This window comes from Gymnogyps californianus, chromosome Z (genome assembly GCF_018139145.2).
Source record: "Gymnogyps californianus isolate 813 chromosome Z, ASM1813914v2, whole genome shotgun sequence".
In the NCBI taxonomy this organism is placed as follows: Eukaryota; Metazoa; Chordata; class Aves; order Accipitriformes; family Cathartidae; genus Gymnogyps; species Gymnogyps californianus.
In genome coordinates, this window is record NC_059500.1 from 54849945 (window position 1) to 54872613 (window position 22669).

General features: G+C 38.3%; 1 protein-coding gene across 1 annotated transcript in view; it reads left to right on the top strand.

The window, feature by feature from the left end:
* Nucleotides 1-22669, top strand: part of LOC127027767 (histone-arginine methyltransferase CARM1-like) — a 75635-nt gene that overhangs the window by 43203 nt on the left and 9763 nt on the right. Inside the window, exons 5-7 of the mRNA XM_050913602.1 lie at nucleotides 6923-7033; nucleotides 18567-18744; nucleotides 21131-21221. Coding sequence (XP_050769559.1) covers nucleotides 6923-7033; nucleotides 18567-18744; nucleotides 21131-21221 — 380 coding nt within the window. The remainder of the gene's footprint in view (nucleotides 1-6922; nucleotides 7034-18566; nucleotides 18745-21130; nucleotides 21222-22669) is intronic.

The following is a 22669-nucleotide window of genomic DNA, read 5'->3' on the forward strand; positions in this document are numbered from 1 at the left end:
TTTTTTTTTTTACCTCGTTGTCATTTTTTTGTCTTCCCTCCTTTTCCCTTCCTTTCTTTCATCTTTCTGTGTGCACTTGCTTTTAAAAGGAGCCTCTGACTTCAGCTCACACTAGCACAAATGGCTTTACTATGTCACAGAAAAGAGTCTTTAATAACAAGCAAATACCGAACAAAACATTTCCCTTCAAATGTGTAGCATATTTATGGCCAAAATGAGGAGAGTTGTAAGTGTGAAATTTATCTGAATTGTTTTAAGATCGTTATGTTTTAACTATTAATTAAGTTTAGTAATAAATTCAAGTGCAGCTGATAATTTTTCTTTGCCATGCAGCTTAGGGAAACTGTGCTTCTTTAAAAACTACACTTAACTATTTACTTTCATGGAAATGAAACAAACCTTTATAGAAATGAAACAAATGGGTTTCAGTCTCTGTAATTTCTTTCAGGCCTGAGACAATCCTCCTCTCCTATTTAATTCAATAAGATTAGTAAACTAGTGGTGTGCACAGGGCTGCTCCAGTTTGCTATAGGCATCAGAATCAAGCCCCAAAGCATGTGGTATTGGATGATACCAGCTGGGTAAGTGGAGCTACTGTATCGAAATGGATTATATTTTGTACTGGAATATGTAACTTGAATATATGGTGAAAGAAACAGCAGAGAGAGGATTTTATTGGTCATTGGCTTCTTGCCAAATAGGATGCTCCCATAGTGTAATGCAAAAGGCAGATTTATCTCTGTAGGTAACATATCCATTCCATTTTTGTGCCTGCAGTAAGGAATTCAGGTTTTGCACACTCTTTGCCTCTGTAGGAAATCTTGCTGCTGTGCAGTAGTACAGCTTGCTTGCTTTTGCTCTTGGTTTATTTATTTTCCCAACTGTTGGAGGTGCCTTGGCTTCTCTTCAGCATACCTAATAGTAAGACTATTACAGGCTGGGTGTTGTTGGCCACCCACCTAGAAAATGATCTCTCTTTTTCCTGATTCTGTTGAGAAATGGCAATTTTCAGAATAAATGTAGCTGAAAAAATTGAACTACCTACATTGTGGCAAAATGCTTTCCCATGAGAATCTGAGAAACCCGTTGTGCTGAGACTTGATCTGTTGGAAATACGGCAACTATATTTAACCTACATCCAGAAACTATAAGGCAGGCAGAAACATTTAATGATGGCAGTGAGGAGATAAAAAAAAAATTCCTCCGTTATTGGAAAAAGTTTTATTCAATTGCTATTTGTCTTATTGTTTCCTACCTACTCTGCATCCCCCCCAATATATTTCTTTACCTTTGCTGCCTCCTTCCCTAAATTCTGTAGTGATATATTATACAAACATTTTTGCCTATAGCGAAGGGATATCTGGTGATAAAGTGTATTTTTTTCTTATTCTAGGCTTTGTTTGTTTTTGAAAAAATATCTGTAAGAGAAAGTGCAACAGGTTATCTGAGTTGTGCTGGACAAAATTAGTTCTGGAACCTTTGAGAGGGTTCTTGGTGATAAATTCAAACACTGTCTGTCAGAGGTAAGCTACTTTAGGACAAACTGGGAGTAGTCCTTGGATTGACCATTTATGTCTATGGAAGCTTAAAAGAATAAGGAGAACTCATTCAGAATCTAATGAATCTGAGGCTGGATTCTTCACATTAATATGGTAATTCTTACCACCATATACTGCTTTATATTTAGTCTTAGAAGGAGTCGCCTTAGAGCTTTCACTAATTTTTTTAGTTAAAATTTTGTCTTAAATTTTAAATTGTTACAGAGCCAAAAGGGGGAGTTCAAAGTGTTTTAATTGGTTATACTAAAAAAAGGCTCATAACTAAATTTTACAGTGGCAGTGTATAATGCTGTTTCAAACTGAGTAACGGCTGACACATTTCTGCTGCTTTTGAAAATAAGTCTTAGGTTTTGAGCCTTTTGAATTTTTTCATTTGTAGTCTATTTATGAATAGTTTACTTAAAAGCAAAGCAACTAGAATTAGAATATCTCCAGTTATCCTGGATGAAGTATCACACAAATTAACCATTCACATAGTGCAGTCAAAGGCATATGCTAAAAAAAAAAAAAAAAACCCAACCTATTTTCTGTATATAATCTTGCTGATATATAGTAATATTGAATGATAAATGTCATTGTAGATATATGGCATTTTTGCTTTTAGTTTTATGTGTTCGTTCTGTTGTTGCTCTTCCTTGCTTAACCTCTGCCCCCCACTCTTTTTATTCAAAAGTGCTTTTCAGGACTCTGATTGTGCGAGTACTCAAGCATACAAGGATATTTACACATGCGAGTAATTCCCATTAAATTCACATTAGGAAAGCTATTCATCTGTGTAGGTGAAAGCAGGAGCAGTACTGAACTGTGGTCAGGAGGGTAGGGTATAGGTTATTCCTGACTGATTTCTGATAATTGCTGAAGTAGCTGCATTCACATTTCAAAATAAATACTGAAGCACATACAATCTACCACCTTTCCTCTCAATATGCGTGACATCATCATCACCTAACTATCTGTCTATTATTTATTTTAAAATTCTACTCTTCAGAAAGAGGCGTACTAGTACCATGTATTGTTATTTCACAGCACTTTGTCTTAATGACTGCTCTTACAGCTCTGTCAAGATGCTCTTCCTATCTAAAGGGAGCAAAGCTTTCTTTAGGAGATGCCACTGATAACAGCAATGCCACTTGGGGAGCAAGGTGTGCTATTGCATGTTCATTGGATTAAAGTAATTTAGGTCAGAAAGAACCTCTGGACATCTTTAGTCCAAACCTCTACTGGGCCAACTAGACCAGATTGCTTAAGGTCTGTCCAGTTACATTTTGAATGGATTCAAGGATGGAGATGCCACAGACTCTGTAGGCAACCTGTTCCAGTGTCTGACAACCCTCACGGTGAAAAAGTTCTACTATATCTGTTGGAATTTCTTGTGTAATGACTTGTGTCCGTTGCCTCTTGTCCTATCGCTGTGTGTCTCCTTCAAGAAGAGCCTGTCTCAGTTTTCTCTGAACTCCCATTAGGCAGACGAAGACAGCAGTAAGCTCTCCTGTTAGCCTGCGTCCTCTTGCTAAAACTAGACAAACCAATTTCTCTCAAGCTTCTCGTCATATGTGATGTCCTCCAGCCCCCTAATTATCTTGGTGGACCTCCGTGGGACTTGCTGCAATATGTCAGTGTCTGTCTTGTGCTGGGGAGATCAAAACTGGACAGAGTTCCCCAAATGTCATCTTAAAAATGGCCTTTCCCCGACTTCTGCTGGTTGCACTCTTGCTCATACAGCCCCGTATGCAGTTGGCCTTCTTGGCTGCAAGGGCTGACTCGTATTCAGCTTGTTTTCCAGCAGGAGGACCTTAGGTCTCTTTTTTTACAAAGCTGCTTTCTAGCAGTCATCCCCTCACTAGAGGCTGGGAATGTTTGTTGGCAGCAGATTCAGTAGAACAGCTCCCCTGCTCAGCTTATTGATCACTACTATCAGTAAATTATCAAGACAGTCCAGAAATCCCCTGGATTGGTTGTGCCCCAACATAGCACCCTTCCAGTAGGAACTGGGGTGGTCGAATTTCCTGATAAGTAGTAGGGCCTATGATCATGAGGCTTCCTCCAGAAGGCATCGTTTCCCTCCTCTTCTTCATCAAATGGTCTGTAACAGATGCCTGTTACAGATATCAATAACATCAATAATATCTCAATAATATCTGTATCCCTACCCTGTGTCTTCTCATCCCTTACCCATAAGCTCGCAGCTAGCTCATTGCCTATTCCCAAAGCTCCATGCCCTTGAGTCATTCTTTGCATAGAGTGCAACACCTCTTCCTGACCTTCCCAGCCTATCCTTTCTGACAGCCTGTAGCCATCCATCACAGCATTAGCTGTGCAAGCTATCCCACCATGTCTCTGTAAACCCTACGAGATGAAAGTGTGCATCTGTGCATGGACTTCAGATTCCTCATGTTTGTTTCCCGTGCTATGTGTGCATGCATCTCAGATGGCTCCCCTATCATCCTGCTTTTACAAGGAGTGCATGGGGACCCTCCATTGTGCTGTCTCCTGAACACTTCCTAACATGCCTTCATTTCTCTTCAGGCTATGACGACCTCCAACAACATGTATCTAGTTTTTCAGCCCTCCTTGTTAGGTTGGAAAACTGATGGCAAAGATACTCTTGCCCCGCTTTTTTAGATGGTCCTGTCTCTCCCCAGCAGTCTTCATTCCTCAAGAAGGTACTGTGCTCATAAAAGCTGAATTTCTGTCTGTGATACCAGCTGCACAGCCAGGTGTTGATGCTCAGGGCTTTTGCCTCTAAAAAGTGTCTGCGAAGATCCCAACTATCTCCTGTTCAGCCTCCCCGATGGTTCACAGCCTGCTCCTCTCCACCCATTGCTTCATAGCTGGTGACTCTCCCCAGCCAGAGCCTGCCTCCCCCACAGGTCACCATCGATCCCAGCCTCAGGGAGAACCATCAGCCATTCCATGCAGCCTAGCACCCACACAGCAACATCCTCCCTTACAAGTTCTGTCCTGGATCAAGGTCTCTGGTGTGCCAAGCACTTTTGATCTAGCAAGTCTTACAGGGCATGCCTGTGCCTTGTTGTGCAGCCTCCAGCAATTCCCACACTTTTACAGTTTCTGAGCCCCTTTTCCCCTTGCTTTACTAATTACTGGACAAATGCTACCTCTGTGTCAGCTGCTTCAGTTTGCTGTGCTCATATGTGTTTTCATTAGAGTCTTAATGTGGGTCAGGAGTGAGCTTCTGAAGTGAATTTCTATCATGGCCACTCAGGGTGCTTCAGTTCACATTGTGGAGTGGTCTCAGAGTAAGCAAGCTGGATTCATTTTGGATGAAACTGAACTGGACTAAGCTAGAAGAAAATCAGATTAGAGTTAGTCTTAGTAAATCATCCAGAAAAAAAATGTTCCAATATGGCTGTACCACCTGCTGATGTAGACATAGGTATAGTGTAAGAAATGGCATCAGAATTAGGTCTGGTGCGAAAAGCCATACTTCTCCATTGGATTTTTTATGTTGAACTTGAGCAGTTGACTCTTCCTTATACTTGCCTCATATGCAGAAAGAAAGTATTATTGTATTTGTGATTCCCATTGGGTATTGAGAAATAGCCTACCAAACCTTCTGTCAGACCTATGGTTCTATGAAATTGGCCTTGACTTGTCATTGTCTCCCTCCCTGCTTACATAACCGGTACTTACTGTCACGTGCTGTTCTGAAGAGCTGGTTCTTCTGGGCATGGGAGCATATTCTAACACCTGCCAAAGCAAGGAAACAAAACTGGATCTGTAACAGCCTGTCATCTGTGATACAAAAAATGAGCTTAATAAAATCTTTCACTAGGAAAGAAAATTATTAAAGGCAAGGTTCTGGCTTCCACGCCAAACTTGAGACTATGTGCAATATCAGAAGCAATGTTAATTTATTTTGCAGTGGAGTACTTCTGTAATACAGATTCATATTATCTACAACAGATTCAGGCCATGTGTGTTAGACTGCATTCTTTAATACACAACCTCAATGTCATGTAGAGTAACTTTTGGTGAGTGGAATGTGCCCTTCATTCTAAGGGATTATTTTTGTGTCAAAACTATTCTGTTTGAATACACAAAATTTTTTCTTTGTGTTTTTAAAGGCTGGTAAGCAATGTGCATCATATGGGAAGTTGAGGCAGAGAAGCAATAAAGAACAGGGGTAGCTGGTGGTATACTAAGCTGCAGTATTACTCTGAATCTGTATTATATTTAAGCTTCTCTGCTGTTGACTCTTGAGAGTGGATCAGGGCTGTAGCTCAGTTTCATGGTTGAAGGGCTTTGAAATCTTAGGACGTTCCAGTTCCAGGTGGCTTAAATCACCTAACAGGCTTGTAAATTTCGTATCTTGGATCAAAATTTAGTAAGAATTTCAGCCACAGGGACAGGAAAACTGTTGCTTCTTGTTTTCAATCAAGCACAAACCCATAGGAGGAATGCAAATTGTGAGCTGTTCTGTGAGATTTTTCTCAAAACTGGTATTAAAATTTGGGGGAAGGAAGGTACTGGTATTAGCCTAATTCTGTTGGGCAGTATAAAAGTGGGCTTTGCATCAAAGCACATCAGTCACATCATCTTAACCATTTCTCCGGCAGTTAGCCTCTCTTTCCATGTACTTATGCCTCTGCAGCAGTGTTGAGTGACCTGTACAGCAGAACAAAGCTAGGAACTAGAGGCTTGTCTGGATCGTTGCAGCAGTCGCTGGCTTTGCATTACACTATACATTGAAACAAAAATTTTGACCCTTTGAAACATTTCAGTCAACGTTTTGGCTTGCAACAAGTGAGCCACCTGAGTGATGGAGAAAATCAGGCTTCGGGATTTATGCTTAACTGAGGGCCTTTGAGAGACACAGTGCAGTGTCTCAAGCAGTGCAATTAAAGGTCTAATACTAACATCAGCAAGCAGAATGAATATTTGAACAAAGATACATAGTTTGGTTTTATCCAAGATACTTCCACATCACAGAGTGATTTTTCTTTCAGAAAGATATGATTCTGTAGTCCTTCAAAGAATTATTATTGTCATGTCTTCCCTCCCTCCCCAGTGTATTCAGACTACGCTTTTTTTTCAAATTTTTCTCCTGAAGAAACTTTGTTACAAAAATCTATTTCCTCCAAACCATAACCATGTATATACACATGAAAATAATCCACAGTCTTTTAAAAATATGATGTTGCTGCTAAAATAAAGATTAAGGGCATTAAAACTCTTCATTAACAAGCCTTTTCACTTTTTCAAGTGAAATTAGTAATATTTTTGCATAATGCCAGGCTTACTAAATGCAGGGTACAGCTATGAAAATTTAGTTACTTAAAAGAGGTGTCAGGAAGTGAGTTTTTGATTATTTTGTTTCTTTTGGTCTGCCTTTTGTTTTCAAGGTGGTCCTAGATGTTGGCTGCGGATCAGGAATCCTTTCATTTTTTGCAGTGCAGGCTGGAGCTAGAAAAGTCTATGCAGTTGAAGCCAGTTCAATGGCAAAATATGCGGAGGTAAGTGTTTTTCACCTAAGCCAAGTGTTAAAATGGTGTAGAGTGAAAATTTTAAGAGATCTAGAACTGTGCCTCAAAAACACTGATGCTGAAGGCTTCAGTGTGATTTTTCTAAGAAGTCAGGTCTCTAACGGGCAACACTTTTTGGAAGGTAATTTTTGAAGGTGTTCTAAATGTTCTAATGTGTCAAATAAACCATATGATTGTTGTTTCTGTGAAAAATGGTGAACAGTCATAACTGTGATTAAACTTTTTACTTTCAGAAAGGAAAAAAAAATTAAGCCAGATGTTGTTTTCGTGGGTTCTGTGCAAAAACATTTGGGTGTTTTTTTCCTAAGACTCTTGGACGTCTGTGTGATCAGACAGTTGAGTTAGTTTCCTGCTAAGTGTGATCAGTTAGGTCTTTCAACCTTCTTACGAAACTGTGTTCGTAGAGTTTAAAAAGGACATGCACTTAGTTTTAAAAGATATTTTTCAGGCATTTTTTTTACTAAGCATTCTAATATGATTAAAAAAAATTTAAGCAGTCAAAGTGGTATTAGTAACTAAATGCCTTAGGAGAAGTTCACTTCCTAAAAAGTGCTAATCCTAAATAGCAGCAACAGCAAAAATCTCTATGTTTTTTCTCACAGTCTCTGCTTATTTAGGTGAACATCACAATGTCTGGGGAGAAGTGTGAGCATTATTGTTATAAATTTTGTCAACACTGATCACCTCTAGCTGAGTTTTAAAAATAGTTTTAATGTGGAAGAGGGTGAAAAGTGGTGGAGGATTTTTCATCCCATACCTAGAAAAAGTTTTCAGTATCTAGATGTTAATTTTTCTTTTTGCTTTACTGATCTAGAATATAAATGTTCATGAGCAACATTAGGAGTCCATAGTTCCTCTAAGTCCACACAATGAGCATGCAGCAGTTCAGTGAAAGTTCCTCCCATATGTCCTCATGCAGCAATCCAGCCTTGCTCTTGGTGAAGGCTGGTGAACACCAATTGTCAACTGTAACCTTGTGAAGGAAATGCATTGCTATTGGAAATTGAGATAATCTGTTTATGTGTTAAAGAAGAAAATGTGGATATTAGACATTTTCATTTCTTTCCAGATACAAGTAGTTATTAATGTATATATTCTTTGTATTTTTCATTCCAGCTTAAATACAAGACTCCATAATCTCCCCATATACATTTTGCATTAACTTATGTATTGAGGAAAAGTGTTGTTTCATGCAATCATTTTCTACTTCCACCTTATTTGCGTTGCTATTAACAAATGTTTTCTTATTATGTGTGTGTTACTTTTGGAATTGGCAAGGATGTACTAGCCTAACTTAGCATGTAGGTACTGAAAGAACATTTCTATTTTCTTATTATAATTTGAATAATTAGAAAGATTCTTCATAATGAAAGGGAATTTTTTTCTGATGTCTGTCATTTTGTCAGACCTACCAAAAGCATTAAAAATGTTACTATATGGAAGGTATCTCTCAGAGGGAAGGGTGGAGGGTGGTTCTTATTTCACACAGAATTTCATAAACAGATACGATTTTGTACAGTATCTTTGTTTCATGATAGACAGAAGTTTTATTTATGAAAGCATAATAAAAAGAGCAAAAGATAACTTGCTTTTCCTAGTAGTAGCATAATGTGTAGTAGTGAGTATAATGTATATGGTTTTTTTAACCTTTTGGTCACAGGTTTGAACTTGACTCCAGTCAGAAGTAAGCAAAATCACCAGTTGTGAAATGGCACATGCTGCATCTCTAGTGTATCAAATATTGTGTATTTTTTGATGCAATGTAAATGTGACTAATATATCTGGCAACTTATTTGTAGAGAAATAGCATTAATCCATTGTTTTTAGAAATTGAATTGCTTTTCTCCTGGGGTGAATGAAATGCTAAACTGCTTAAAACTATGATTGATAAAGAGAAGTAAAGAACCTTAAGCAACTGTAGATACTGGGGAATACTAGCTAAAAAGTCTGAGTCTCAGTTTGATAATTCATAGATTTCTGGTCATTTCCTTCTCCTTCTGCTTCCCCAAATGGGACTCACTTTTCATAAGAAATATAATAGACCTCTATAGTCATAATTTCTCGTGAAAACTTGTTCACTCATGAACTGTATTGCAGATCAGCTGATCTATTAACACATAATATGTTTTAAGAATTTAAGTTTATTCAGTATAAAGATGCTTAGCCTTAGGTATACTATTTGTCATCTCTTAATATTCCAAAGGGGGATTTCATTAGTATGGTTTATTAAGTATCATCTGGATTATGAGAAGAGCATTACTTTCCATCCATTTCTTCTCTCATTTCTGTATGGATTTATTACATGTTTCATCTATTTCAGATATGTGTAATAATGTTGACTGTGAGATTAACGAGTCTTGTTCCTTTTTTAAATTTTTTCTATTGTAGCGCAAAACACTTGAAACCAATACAATGAACTACTGACTGAAGGAAAATTATATTTGAACAATGCAAATTAATGCTGTAATACTTTTTACAGAGAGATTTGTTGGGTTTACAGTAAATTCCTCTTTATGGTTGGAGGTTTATTTTGAAACTACAAAAAAATTTAGCACTACAATGCAGTTCCCAGAAATCAGATGTCTATTTGACAGTGTTGAAAGCTGTGTACTGTGTACAGATGTGCAATGGTAGAATATCTGAAAAGGGTGTTGGAAGGAAAATTCATAGCAGCTGCTGTATTAGGAAACACACTGGCTGTTGCTTAGTCACTCATTTATTTTAGATATTTGCTGGAGAATATCTCATGTCTGTGTCACTGTGTCCTCTGTAGTAGTTGTGTGGCTTTTTCATTGGTTTGCAATATGCTTGCATTTCTGTTTTGTTCCATGGCCTTATTAAACTTCAGGAAAGCTAGACAGACCTGAGCGTCTTTGTTATGGTTGTCTATATGTTTAACATAATTCCAGTGAAGCTCATACAGGTTTACATTAGACAAGTTTTATTTGCATTTAAACTAAAAAAGACAACAGAAGATTAATTCGTAATATATATAATTTTAAAATACAACTCATTATTACAGTCCAAGGGGTGTAATATTTATTCCCCCCTCCAGTATTTTGCTGTTTCCCTACACTGAAAAGAACAGCATTGAAAGGAATTCTAAATATTGTTGTCACCTTTTGTTTACTTTCACATCAGTCTGATCTACCTATTGGCTATTGGTTTTTTACTAAGACAGACAATAGTTTCTGCCTGGCATTTGTATATCCATGACTTACCTGCTATCTTTTTTTCCTCTTTCAAAAACTTCAACAGAGGAGAGAGAAGCCCTGTGAACCTTTATCATGACTCTGTACCAGTTTTTCTTTTCTGTGACTCCATGTTTTGGATATACAACTGCTGGCAACTGGCTCCTGCCACGTGCTGTCCGTGGTAGAGACAGAAATTTGAAACAGACCTTGCCTAACAAACCAGTTTGTAATCGGGAGGAAACTGAGTAGAGTGAATGATAGCCAGTGCTCCTCAGTGGTGTGTGCATGAGATGTGAGATGAAAGCAATCTCAATCTGCTAATTTCACTATTGAAGTAAGTCCTTCGCCAAAAAAATCGTGGGGAGCAGAAGAAATAAGGCTGAAAGTGACTGGTGCCAGTAGTTGGTTTGTCTAAACAGGAAATGTGATTCTAAGCAGCTTATCTAGGACCAAAGGGAAACATTAACATTAACAGACTGGAAAAAAAATGTATGTACAGCACTTGGATAAATAGAAAGAGCGAGCTACTATGCATGAGGAAAATGTGATTGTATTGTGGAGGTCAGCTAGTCATGGGATCATTAAAAGTAAAAATAATTACTTCTGGTGAAGTGCTTGTCTGTCTGTCATGATATGGGACATGAATAGTGCGTTGTTACATGTAAGACTGCTATTTAATCTGTTGCAATAGCCAAACATGAGGGAATTAATTTAATGAAAGGCAATTAACCTTGAGTGGACTGTGTAACGACTCCTGTGAGGCTGCTCATGTATGGGTGGACTCAGTTTGCCTGCAAGACACATACAGGAATTTAGAAAAGCATTTGATGTGCAGTGGGGGCAGTCTTGCAAAGATTCTGTCTCAAGCACCATAATGTTTGTAGTTATTTGCTATGTACTGTTTAGGTCATACGTGCGTGCACTTTACTATCTTCTGTGCAATAAACAAATAAACTGCACCTGTGTGTGTTTTCTGTTATTTAGATTGAAAGACTTTAACTGTATTTAATTATGTGGTAAGTTGTCTGCTGTCTCATCTGGTATGTCAAATGTTGTGTGATGGGGTTATATGGTATGGTGATAATGCACACTAAAAACTAAAGGAGGATAGATTCAGACTAGATATAAGGAAGAACTTTTTTATGATGAAGGTGGTGAAACACTGGAACAGGTTGCCCAGAGAGGTTGTAGATCCCCCATCCCTGGAGACATTCAAGTTCAGGCTAGACGGGGCTCTGAGCAACCTGATCTAGTTGAAGATGTCCCTGCTCATTGCAGGGGGGTTGGACTAGATGACCTTTAAAGGTCCCTTCCAACCCAAACCATACTATGATTCTATGAAAAAAAGGAAAACAAAACATTTGCATATGTTGCCAAGGCAACTGTGTAAAAACCTGAGAGCATGTCCGTTTCTCTCTCGGGGAAGATGGGTTGTGGATTTCAGCTGTTAAGCTGAATACAGCCGTATAAATGCTAGGTAGACACTTCAAAAAACCACAGGACTTGCTGCTGAGAATCTGGTGAAACAGTCATCAGAAACAACATAATGGAAGTACAGAGCTTTACAAGTAGATTTCTCCAGCCCAGAAAGCAAGCTTTCTTGCAACATTTTTACTTCTAAATTGGAGAGATACTAGTTTGATGGATGGACTGTTAGATGGATAAGGGATTGGCTGAATGGCTGCATCTAAAGAGTTACAGCCAATGGCGCAATGTCCAAATGGAAACCAGTAACGAGTGGTGTCCCTCAAGGGACTTGTCCTGGTTTTGGCTGGGATAGTTAATTTTCTTGATAGTGGCTAGTATGGGGCTATGTTTTGGATTTGTGCTGCAAACAGTGTTGATAACACAGGGATGTTATAGTTCTTGCTGAGCAGTGCTTACACAGAGTCAAGTCCTTTTCTGCTTCTCACACCACCCCACCAGCGAGTAGGCTGGGGGTGCACAAGAAGTTGGGAGGGGACACAGCTGGGACAGCTGACCCCACCTGACCAAAGGGATATTTCATACCATATGACATCATGCTCAGCATATAAAGCTGGGGGAAGAAGAAGGAAGGGGGGGATGTTCAGAGTTACGGCATTTGTCTTCCCAAGTAACTTACGCGTGATGGAGCCCTGCTTTCCTGGAGACAGCTGAACACCTGCCTGCCAATGGGAAGTAGTGAATTAATTCCTTGTTTTGCTTTGCTTGCGCGTGCAGCTTTTGCTTTACCTAGTAAACCATTCTTATCTCAACCCGTGAGTTTTACTTCTTTTTTTTTATTCTCCTCCCCATCCCGCTGGGAGGGGGAAGGAGTGAATGAGTGGCTCCATGGTGCTTAGTTGCTGGCTGGGGTTAAAACATGACAGGTCTGTACTGCAACCAACACTATTTAATATCTTCATCAGTGACTCAGGCAGTGGGATCGAGTGCACCCTCGGCAAGTTTGCAGATGACACCAAGCTGAGTGGTGTGGTTGACACACCTGAGGGACAGGATGCCATTCAGAGGGACCTGGACAAGCTCAAGTGGGCCCATGTGGACCTCATGAGGTTCAACAAGGCCAAGTGCAATTCCCTGCACCTGGGTCGGGGCAAACCTCAATACCAGTACAGACTCGGGGATGAATGGATTGAGAGCAGCCCTGTGGAGAAGGACTTGAGGATGTTGGTGGATGAAAAATTGGACAATGTGCACTCACAGCCCAGAAAGGCAACCGTATCCTGAGCTGTATCAAATGAAGCGTGGCCAGCAGGTTGAGGGAGGTGATTCTCCCCTTCTACTCTGCTCTGGTGAGACCCCACCTAGAGTACTGTGTCCAGCTCTGGAGTCCCCAGTACAAGAAAGACGTGGACCTGTTGGAGCAGGTCCAGAGAAGGGCCACAAAAATGGTCGGAGCGCTGGAACACCTCTCCTACGAGGAAAGGCTGAGAGAGTTGGGATTGTTCAGCCTGGAGAAGAGAAGGCCACAGGGAGACCTTGTTGCGGCCTTTCAGTACTTAAAGGGGGCTTAGAAGAAAGACAGAGACTTTTTATCAGGGCCTGTAGTGACAGGACAAAGAGCAATGGTTTTAAACTGAAAGAGGGTAGGTTTAGATTGGACATAAGGAAGAACTTTGTTATGATTAGGATGGTGAGACACTGGAACAGGTTGCCCAGAGAGGTGGTAGATGCCTCATCCCTGGAAACATTCAAGGTCAGGCTGGGCAGGGCTTTGAGCAACCTGATCTAGTGGAAGACATCCCTGCTCATTGCAGGGGGCTTGGATTAGATGACCTTTAAAGGTCCCTTCCAACCCAAACCATTCTATGATTCTATGATTCCTTGTATTCTTTGGAACTAGTGTAGAATAAACATCTCATCCATACACTCTTAGTTTACCTCTATATTTAAAAGGCTTGGCAGTTCAGATGAACTCTAAAGTGTGGACCAAGCCTTGTATTTAAAGTTCTGATGTAAGTGTAATTACTCCTGAGAGCTCCTGTTAGGCACGGTCAGAAAAGTGACTTACGATCTTGGACAAATGCAGCTGCTGCTGAGGTGCAAAATCTGAGCACATGGAGTTGTATAAAGCTTCCTAATGGACTGACTCTACTAATTTGGCTTTCTTTTGCAGCTGCATAACTGCGGTCTTATCTATGACAATTGATTACAGCCAATTAAAGGCTCTGTCACATTTTTGTTCAGGGGCTTGGGTGGGCCAACTGTCAGTCTTGCTGTTTACTTTTGAAAAAAGCACAGAGAATGTGTATGTCAAATTAACGTTGTATTTCTGTTTGGGTTTTTTTAAGTGTTGTGCAAAGGCACGTTGTTAACACATATATATGTTTTCACCTGTGTGAATCCTCTGAGTCTTCTATGTAGTGGGAAGAAGTTATTTTGTTTTCTTTGTATCTCCCAGCATTCAGTATGTTAATAAGTTTAATTACAGCAGAACTTTCAAACATGTAGTTCTTAAGCATCTCTAAAAAGTATGTAGTTGCACAATTAGATAGAAAGCCATTGGACTACTTGTATTTCAGTATTAAGGATGCTGTCATGCTGTTTACTGTTTTGGCAGGGTTCATATAGCAGTGCTTGCACAGATTATCTTTTAAATCTGTGTGAAATAATTTGATCTGTTTGCCAACTTTGAGAGTCCTTTGGGAGTCAAATTTTTTGCTTTCAGAGTTTTGTTTTTGTTCCATGAGGAATTTTGCAGAGTTTTGTTTGGTCTCCAGAGAAAACAGACTCTTGATTTTCATTAGAGATGGATCCTGGTGTCAAAATGTAAAACATTTTATGATATTTTATAGTGTTTCATGACATTTCTGGGGAAAGTCATATGGAAAAGGCTTGAATTATTCATAGCTTTGTATGATCCATGACATTGATTATCAGGCTTATGGAACAGTTGGGTCTCTTTTTGTCTCTCTGTTTTATTGGGGGAGAGATCTGCTGTGTTCCAATATAAAACTGGACGTTTCATGAGGAGAGATGTATGTGAGAAGTTTCTGCTTACCTGTATGTATTACAAAAATCGGTTTTGATCTTTTTTTGTCAAACAGACCTTTACTATTTTACCAAAGACTTTTGAGCATTTAATTTTCATGAATGCTGCATGAAAAAAGGTAAAGGAAAAAATAGCCAGAACACCAACATGGCCACATTTGGTGGCAGACTGATGCAACTCATTTGAAGTCAGTGCATATACCAGATACAAATTTAACTGTTTGTATTTTGTTTTAAGGTATCAGTTTTGTCCTCTATCACTGTAATCTTGCCCTGCTTTCAAAGTCTTCTGAAATCCAGGAGAATCACGAGGGAGCATGGCTGTTGAAAACACCACACTCCTTTCAGTCCTTGACAAAATGATAAGATACTGGGTGGAATTTTTTTTTTTCCTGGATTTTTTTTCCCCCTTCACTAAAGCTATGAAATATTGAAACTATTTCACTCCTTTTGTTCAAACACATTGTGCTGACCATAACTTCATGATTGCAGGAATTTGTGAAATACTGTGTGGGAGGTGAAAACATTGCCAACACACCCACTCAGATATACCTCCTCTCCTTTTGCCACAGATTTGCTATTGATTCCCAAAGGTGCTGACTCAAAAAGTTCTACAGCCATCACCCTTAGCTGCTTGTTCTTCATTTGCCAATAAGGTTTTTTTTAAAAGGCACAAAAAATGCTAATATTTAAAAAAGAAGCTTCAATTTAATTAGTAAAAACAGCAAGCTGTCAAGATGAAGATATGGGTTGGGGATTTCAGTATAAGAGATAAAGAAATAATTTGTTTAAGGCATATCTTTTAAATGGCATGTCCAATATGCCTGCCTGAGCAGCAAAGTTGTATTGGTGATGGCAGAAATAACTTTCTATGTTTAAAACCCTCAATTCATGAAGGTGCTGCAGAGGGTGAATTAACTTAATGATCCTGTCAAAAATAAGGTCAGTTCAAACAAGACAGAGGTAGTTGGGACAAAGAGTTAGTTTATAGCTGTTAGCTTATAGCCTCCTCAAAGTGATTTATTTATTTATTTATTTTTAAATCTCAGTTTTGGACTAATATTGCCTGGGAGTAGAAGTTAACAGTATTTTATGTGCATTTGATATAGCACACTTGTCTTCTGTGTATGTTGTAAATTATTTCTGTTACTTCTGTAGAATCTTCCTCTTGTACAAGAGAGATGCATGGAATTTGTGGGATACTGTAGCTCTCCAATATTTAATGTCAATTAATTGATTTTTGCTTCTGTTCCTGTGATAATGAGCCACTACTCAGAGTTTGTCAATGCATGGTAAATCTCAGTTTCAGAAAAATCATCTTTGTGTTTAAAAAATAATTTTAAAAAGTTAAATGTTTAAAACTTTCAAAACTAGCTTTTCATTGCTACCAGGCCAGCTAGATATGAACTGTTAATTAACTCTAATTAAACAGCTGTAAAAATTACCAAAAAAATAGCTGCCATAAGACAAGTGATCTTCTTCCTGAAATAAATCAATGTCTTGATCTGGTCTGTCTCAGATATGCATGTAAAAATACTTGCTTAAACTGGCATTCATTGGCTTCCCGACAATCTCGGTACAGAGACCGAGATTTTGGCAGATGCAGAATTGCCTTGATTCTTCAGACCACTGTCAGAGCGTATTGGTGGGGCACTGAGAAGAACCTCGTATGAATAAGCAGAGGTTTCTGTTCCCTGAGACTCTGTGGCCAAAACCTGACATCAGCTAAATTCCTTTTAAAAATGCAGTTTCTATCTGTGTTAAGCTTCAGAAGGCCAAAAGCACAGGGAACTTCAGCTTTCCCAAGTCATAGCTACACTCTAAAGGAGAGGATTAGTACTGACAGTGTTTCTTTGAATTTTCTTTCTTTGTTTTTGCTGTATCTAAGGGTAGGAAAGCAAATAAACGTTGATGATTTTTTTTTAAAGTTGTGTAATATTAATAATACGGAATAGCAATGAAAAACCTTTACTATTTGTCTCCATGCTACTATTTCCAGTAAAAGTAAAAATTTTCATAATATAAGCATCTCCAGTGCATGTGATAGAGATACTGTAATATTGTGCTGCCCTCTAGCCAACTGAGTTATCTGTCATGATCTGTGAGGGTCTGAGATGATTTATGCTTCTTGCCTTTGTACATCCATGTTGCTACTGAGCTGTTATTTGACAGTTCATTATTTTTAGATTCAGAATTCACCTGTGAGCAAAATGGTAATTTCATTTCCAAAATGAAATCACATCATGTGTCTGCTCACATAGTCTCTGGTCTAAAGAACTTTTAAAACAAAATCTGTCAACCTGTTCTTAGAAATGGATACAAACACTTGTCAGTAAAAGAAGCAGCAATGTTATTCACCTAATTGGTAGCATGTTAGCGTACCATGATTTTTGTTTTGTTTAGTAGTTTTATTATCATATTAGCGTGTAGTTTATATTGGCAGATTATGGTTGAAAATCATTAATTGTATCACTCATTCAAGCTTTAATGCAAATCCTTTACACAGATGTTATATTTATTAGGTTAGCTGTAAGCAAAGAAGGTGCTATAATTCCACTGCAGAGTGTTGAGAAGGTATTTAATAGCTAGCATTTCACTTCATTTGAAGGAAGCTAAATAATTCAAATATTTGATATAGGACCATAAAATTATTAGGACCTTATGAATTATTCTGGTCTGTTCTATAAGTTGTTCTGGGTTGGGATTTTTACTAACTGTTTTACCATATTCACATTTCAGTGAATTGGCTAATAACAACATTAGTCTTTCTTTCTCCAGTTAGAATGAGTCGTAAGTTTCATCGCTGCTACCTAAGGCCCAGTCTGTTTTGGAAAAGGTTTCTGAAGTAATTATGCACTTCTGATGTTACAATTATTCCAGTGCAAGTACATCTGTGAGGGAGTGTTTTCTATTACTTACTGGATTGTATATACTTGTTTTTCCTGGTATCTCTGGACATCAATACAGATCTCCTACTGTGCTGTTGCAAAGGGTGCTTCATTTCATAGAATCTCCCAGCAGACACCTCAGACTAGTGTGAAATAATTGCTTCTTTCTAAGTTTGTGCTAGAAGAAACCAGCTTCTACTCATTATTTAAACATAAGAGGTTTAGATACTTCCCCGTATGTCTGAGTACACTACAGCTAAATAGGCTATGCATCTATGTGTAGATATATAGAGGCTCTGAAAAGGTTATTCTTTTCCTTAATAACCCACTGTATTGAACATAAAATTTTAAGTCCATTTCTTCTGTTCATTAAAAGTTTTACTCCAAGGTTCAGTATGCACATAGAAGTGGATAAATCTCCAGTATCCTGGCTCTAAGTACTGGCCCGTTTGAATGCGTTTATGTGAATATAGTGCTATGCTCCATTTATACTTAGAAATTACTCACTGCAAAGTTTTCAGCTCTTGAGTTTCTTCATCCTTTCATGACTGTGTAACTCACTCAATACAGTATTTTTAAAAAATTGGAGAATTATGAAGACCCTTTGTTTATAATCTTCTGTATTGAATTAAAATATCCACCTTTTCCTGGTAGATATTTTTTCTTCTAGATATTGATTACAGTTGTCTCTTACAGGACAACAGTACTTGTACTGTCACTTACTGATTCCACACAATGCATTTCTTTGAGTGTGCTCCAGTGAGCCCCAGTCTTTAGAAATTTTGATGTAGCAAGGAAAAATATGTTACCTTTCTATTGTATTCTGAATAACAGACTGAGGTAGGTAGTTTACACTATAGGGGGTTTAATGCTAGTTAAAGATCTCTGATACAAATTCTGCTAATCAAAGGAGTCAACACTTTCTGTGTGCTTTTGTTTTTCCTCCAGCTGTTGGTGAGAAGCAACAATCTTTCTGACAAGATCACAGTTCTGTCTGGAAAAATTGAGGAGATCTCCCTGCCTGAGAGTGTTGATGTGGTAATTTCTGAACCGATGGGTTATATGCTGTTCAATGAAAGGATGTTGGAAAGTTACCTCCATTCCAAAAAATGGTTGAAGTCAAATGGTGAGTGTGTCACCACAGTTACCCCCTGCATAGAGAAAGGAAGATAAAAAGCTTCTGAAAGAAGAAAAAAAGACTTGAATTGGTAGTCCAGGATTGATTGGTTTTATACCCTCGTTCTAGCTCTACCACCAACATCTAGGGGGCCCAGGGGTATTAATATAATGATGCAGGCACCATTGCTATTGTACTATGCTGTGACTTCTTGCTGTTTCACAGTGGAAATAGCTTTTGAGTATGCTGCTGTTGCACTGCTGAGTTCTGCTTGTGTATTAATCTTAACCTGCTGCTATATACACTATGGCTGCATCTCTGTTGCAGCATATCACAGTAGATGATGGCACACTAGCCTCAACTGCCAGACAGTGGAATGTAGATGCGAGCAGAACGGTCAAATAGGATGATCTCTTTTTTTTGTGAAAAACTCTAATATATTGTCTTTGGGAAAACTGTGAAGTTCAAATTGTTTTGACATCCTTTCATTGGGCTTCTCCCAAATACCTTATTCTAATACTTGGATGTTGCCTTTTGGGTGACATGTGAGGGATTCACAGCGTTCAGTGCTCTGTATTTCATCCCTCCTGTATTTGGAGGAGTCTTGAAGGGAATCTGTGAGTTCCAGGGCCTCATGGGAATCTTCTTTGAGAGGCAAATTTGAGCATCCAATTGCTGAATGATAAATCTTTCTACATGAACTGCTGAAAATGAACTATGAAGTCTCTCTTTAAAAGACTTCTTTAAAAGAGACCTTTCTCAAGTAAAATTACTACAGCATGGAAGTTTTTGAAGGATGGGCTGAATCTGTGCCTCAATGCAGGGAGCTAATGACTTTGCTGTTCAGTCGTTTCAAACTTGCAAAGCACATTTGGGTAGTATTTTTCAAGTCAGCCACTGATCTTAAGTCTTCCGTTTAGATTCTTAGGGCCCAGTTTCAGAGGAGGGCTTCTGAAAACTGATGAGTAGGCAGCTCATTTTCAGTTTTAAATGAGTGAATGCTTTTAAAGATACGTGCCTAACTTTCTGATTGCTTACTTGTACAGTGGGGATGAATCAACTTATGTGGTGATTATTAAACTTAATGATTGTCTAAGAAGTGAGCTGAAATTGTGACATTTTGAGTAAGCTGCTAGTATTTAGTACCAGTTAGGTTTGGAAACTTTCTGTCCTAAATTCTCTGCAAACTTGTTAATGTTCTCCCCACAGCCAGTTTTAAAAAGCATGTCTATTTTGTGAGTGGGTGTTGTTCTTTATTTAAATTTGTGTGGACTCTTCCTACATGATGTACTTAGAAAAGGAAAGCTCTTTCCTTTTCCCTCCCCTCCTTTACCTGTCCTCCCCTTCAACTATGCATTGTGCTTTACACCAGATTTAAAAAGGGTGAAGAAGTATGCTCAAGTGTAGCTCAAAATGACCAGGCTTTATTTCCTGCTTCCATTGACACATGCACAATAGAATACAAGGGCTTTCATTTAAGCTGCTAGGCAGTCTGATGCACTCTCCACAGAAAATAATGGAAGGTAATTCCTCTGTTTTCCCGAGCCATTAGAGTGTGAGATCCTAATGAAAATGCATTCTTGCAAACTAGTAGATCAGGATTTCCTTCCCTGCTCTGTCACTGATTTGCCATTTCATGCAAATAAAATTCTGTTTCTCAACTTCAGCATCTGTTAAAAAAAAAAAAAAGTAATATACATTTTTGTGTTTGTAAAATTTTCAGTATTTACACTGAAGTGCTATGAGTTTCCTGGATAAAAGTCTTAAGAGTGAAGTGCGTATAACTACTTCATTCATTAACAGCAGTTCTTCCAACTTTGACCAAAATCATAGCCAGCAGTTTAATTCAAGATCAAGTCTGAGCTTTAATGCAAATCCTTCACACAGATGTTATATTTATTAGGTTAGCTGTAAGCAAAGAAGGTGCTATAATTCCACTGCAGAGTGTTGAGAAGGTATTTAATAGCTAGCATTTCACTTCATTTGAAGGAAGCTAAATAATTCAAATATTTGGTATAGGACCATAAAATTATTAGGACTTTATGAAGTATTCTGGTCTGTTCTATCAGTTGTTCTGGGTTGGGTTTTTTACTAACTGTTTTACCATATTCACTTTTCCCATATATTAATGAAACTAAATGTTAAGATATCTGAAGTGTATGACAATTGCTGCTTCTGAACTGGTGGTTTCTTGCTAGTGAACACATTCCTGTAGAGATGTCTGTGGGACTATAGAATCACAGAACATCCCGAGTTGGAAGGGACTCACAAGGATTGAGTCCAACTCCTTACTCCACACAGGGCAACCTTAACATTAAACTATGTATTTAAGAGCGTTGTCCAAACGCTTCTTGAACACTTGCCTTTCTACTTTATATTGTCTTTTGTTTACTAGGAATGATGTTCCCAACATACAGTGACATTCATTTGGCTCCTTTTTCTGATGAGCAGCTGTACATGGAACACTACTGCAGAGCCAATTTTTGGTAATGATTATTTACATTATTTTATTTTTATCAAAGATTCACTAGAGGTTAAAAATTAAATCAGTTCTTTGATTCAACAAACTATCTGTCAACATTGGAAGAGAATGCTTTAATGTTTTCCATGTTCACTTCTGCTCTTGCCTACAGTCATACTGTTTATTGTGCAAGTACGAAAGAACTCTCAGGAAGTGCTAGAGCTGACTGGGTTTTTGAAAGAAAAATTGACTGCATGGAGCATCCATTGCGAGAAAGAGTTGACTGTGAATCAGGTGCTAGTGTTTCCTTTGCTACACCAAAGTGTAGTGTGCTGCGGATGGTGATCATTGTATTGCCTGAAGTCCCAGGTGTGTGAGCACAGGAAAGATTCCTTGGCAGTCTTCACAGAGAATAAGTATTAATTCCCATGTCCTGAACAATTTCCAATGTGGTAGTTACTTTCTGTCCACCTAAATTTTTCATGCAGCTTTAACTAGACATTGTACTCCTTTTCCTTTGGAGTGTCCTACTGCTACGGTCCACTGTTGAGCTGTTGCTGTGCTCTATATAGGAGGAAACATTTACAGCGATATTCTCATGAGGAGAAATAGAGATGATTCCATTTCAGCAAAGGGCAGGTTTATTTTTAAACATCTCCAGTCCTTCATGTGATACAAATCAGTTAATTTATAAACTAGCCATTTATAGATTATTACTTCAAGGTTTTGGATAAAAGGTACTGTGGAACTCTGGGGTTAACTATTTTTAAATCTTCTGGAAGACTATAAATGAAGTCTTTCAACTGTTCTTTCAGCTTGCAATGTGGAATGTGAACATTAAGTGGTCTTCATCAAACCTATTTGTTCGTGTCTTAGATTAAAGACAAAGTTTTCTTCCATGCCCAGGTTATGGTATAACTGCTCATACTTAGAAGGTTTCTTCTGGCTGTCTCTGAAGTAGAGCTATGACAAAATCTTAGTATTTCTATAGCGATTAAAGGAGTGAGAGAAATTTGAGTGATTTGCATGCTGAATCCTTTGCTGGCGATGTTACTTTATACAGCCAGTTTGTGCTCTTTTGTCTCACTGTGTAGGTTGAGCCAGTTATGAAATGTTTGCATTGTATGTTTACAATCACAAAAACTGCAAAAGTATTTTTCTATGTTAAGAGACTGAAAAAAGAAGGTAGAAGTAACTTCTGATAGATTTTCACATCACAACTGTCGTTCTGGCCCCTCTTCCCAAAGATCCTGTTATTTTTGCTTATATACATGACATGTCAATGATCTATATTAGACTATAAATTACAAGACTGAAACACAATGTTGTACCACGATGCAGATTCTTCATCACTTAATAAAGAAAATAGATACATACTTAGTAGTTTGAAGCAGAAATATAGCTTTTTTTTCCAGGTCTATACAGGACTGGATGTTACTGCCAATATGAAAGCATTTCATTTCAGACTGCTTT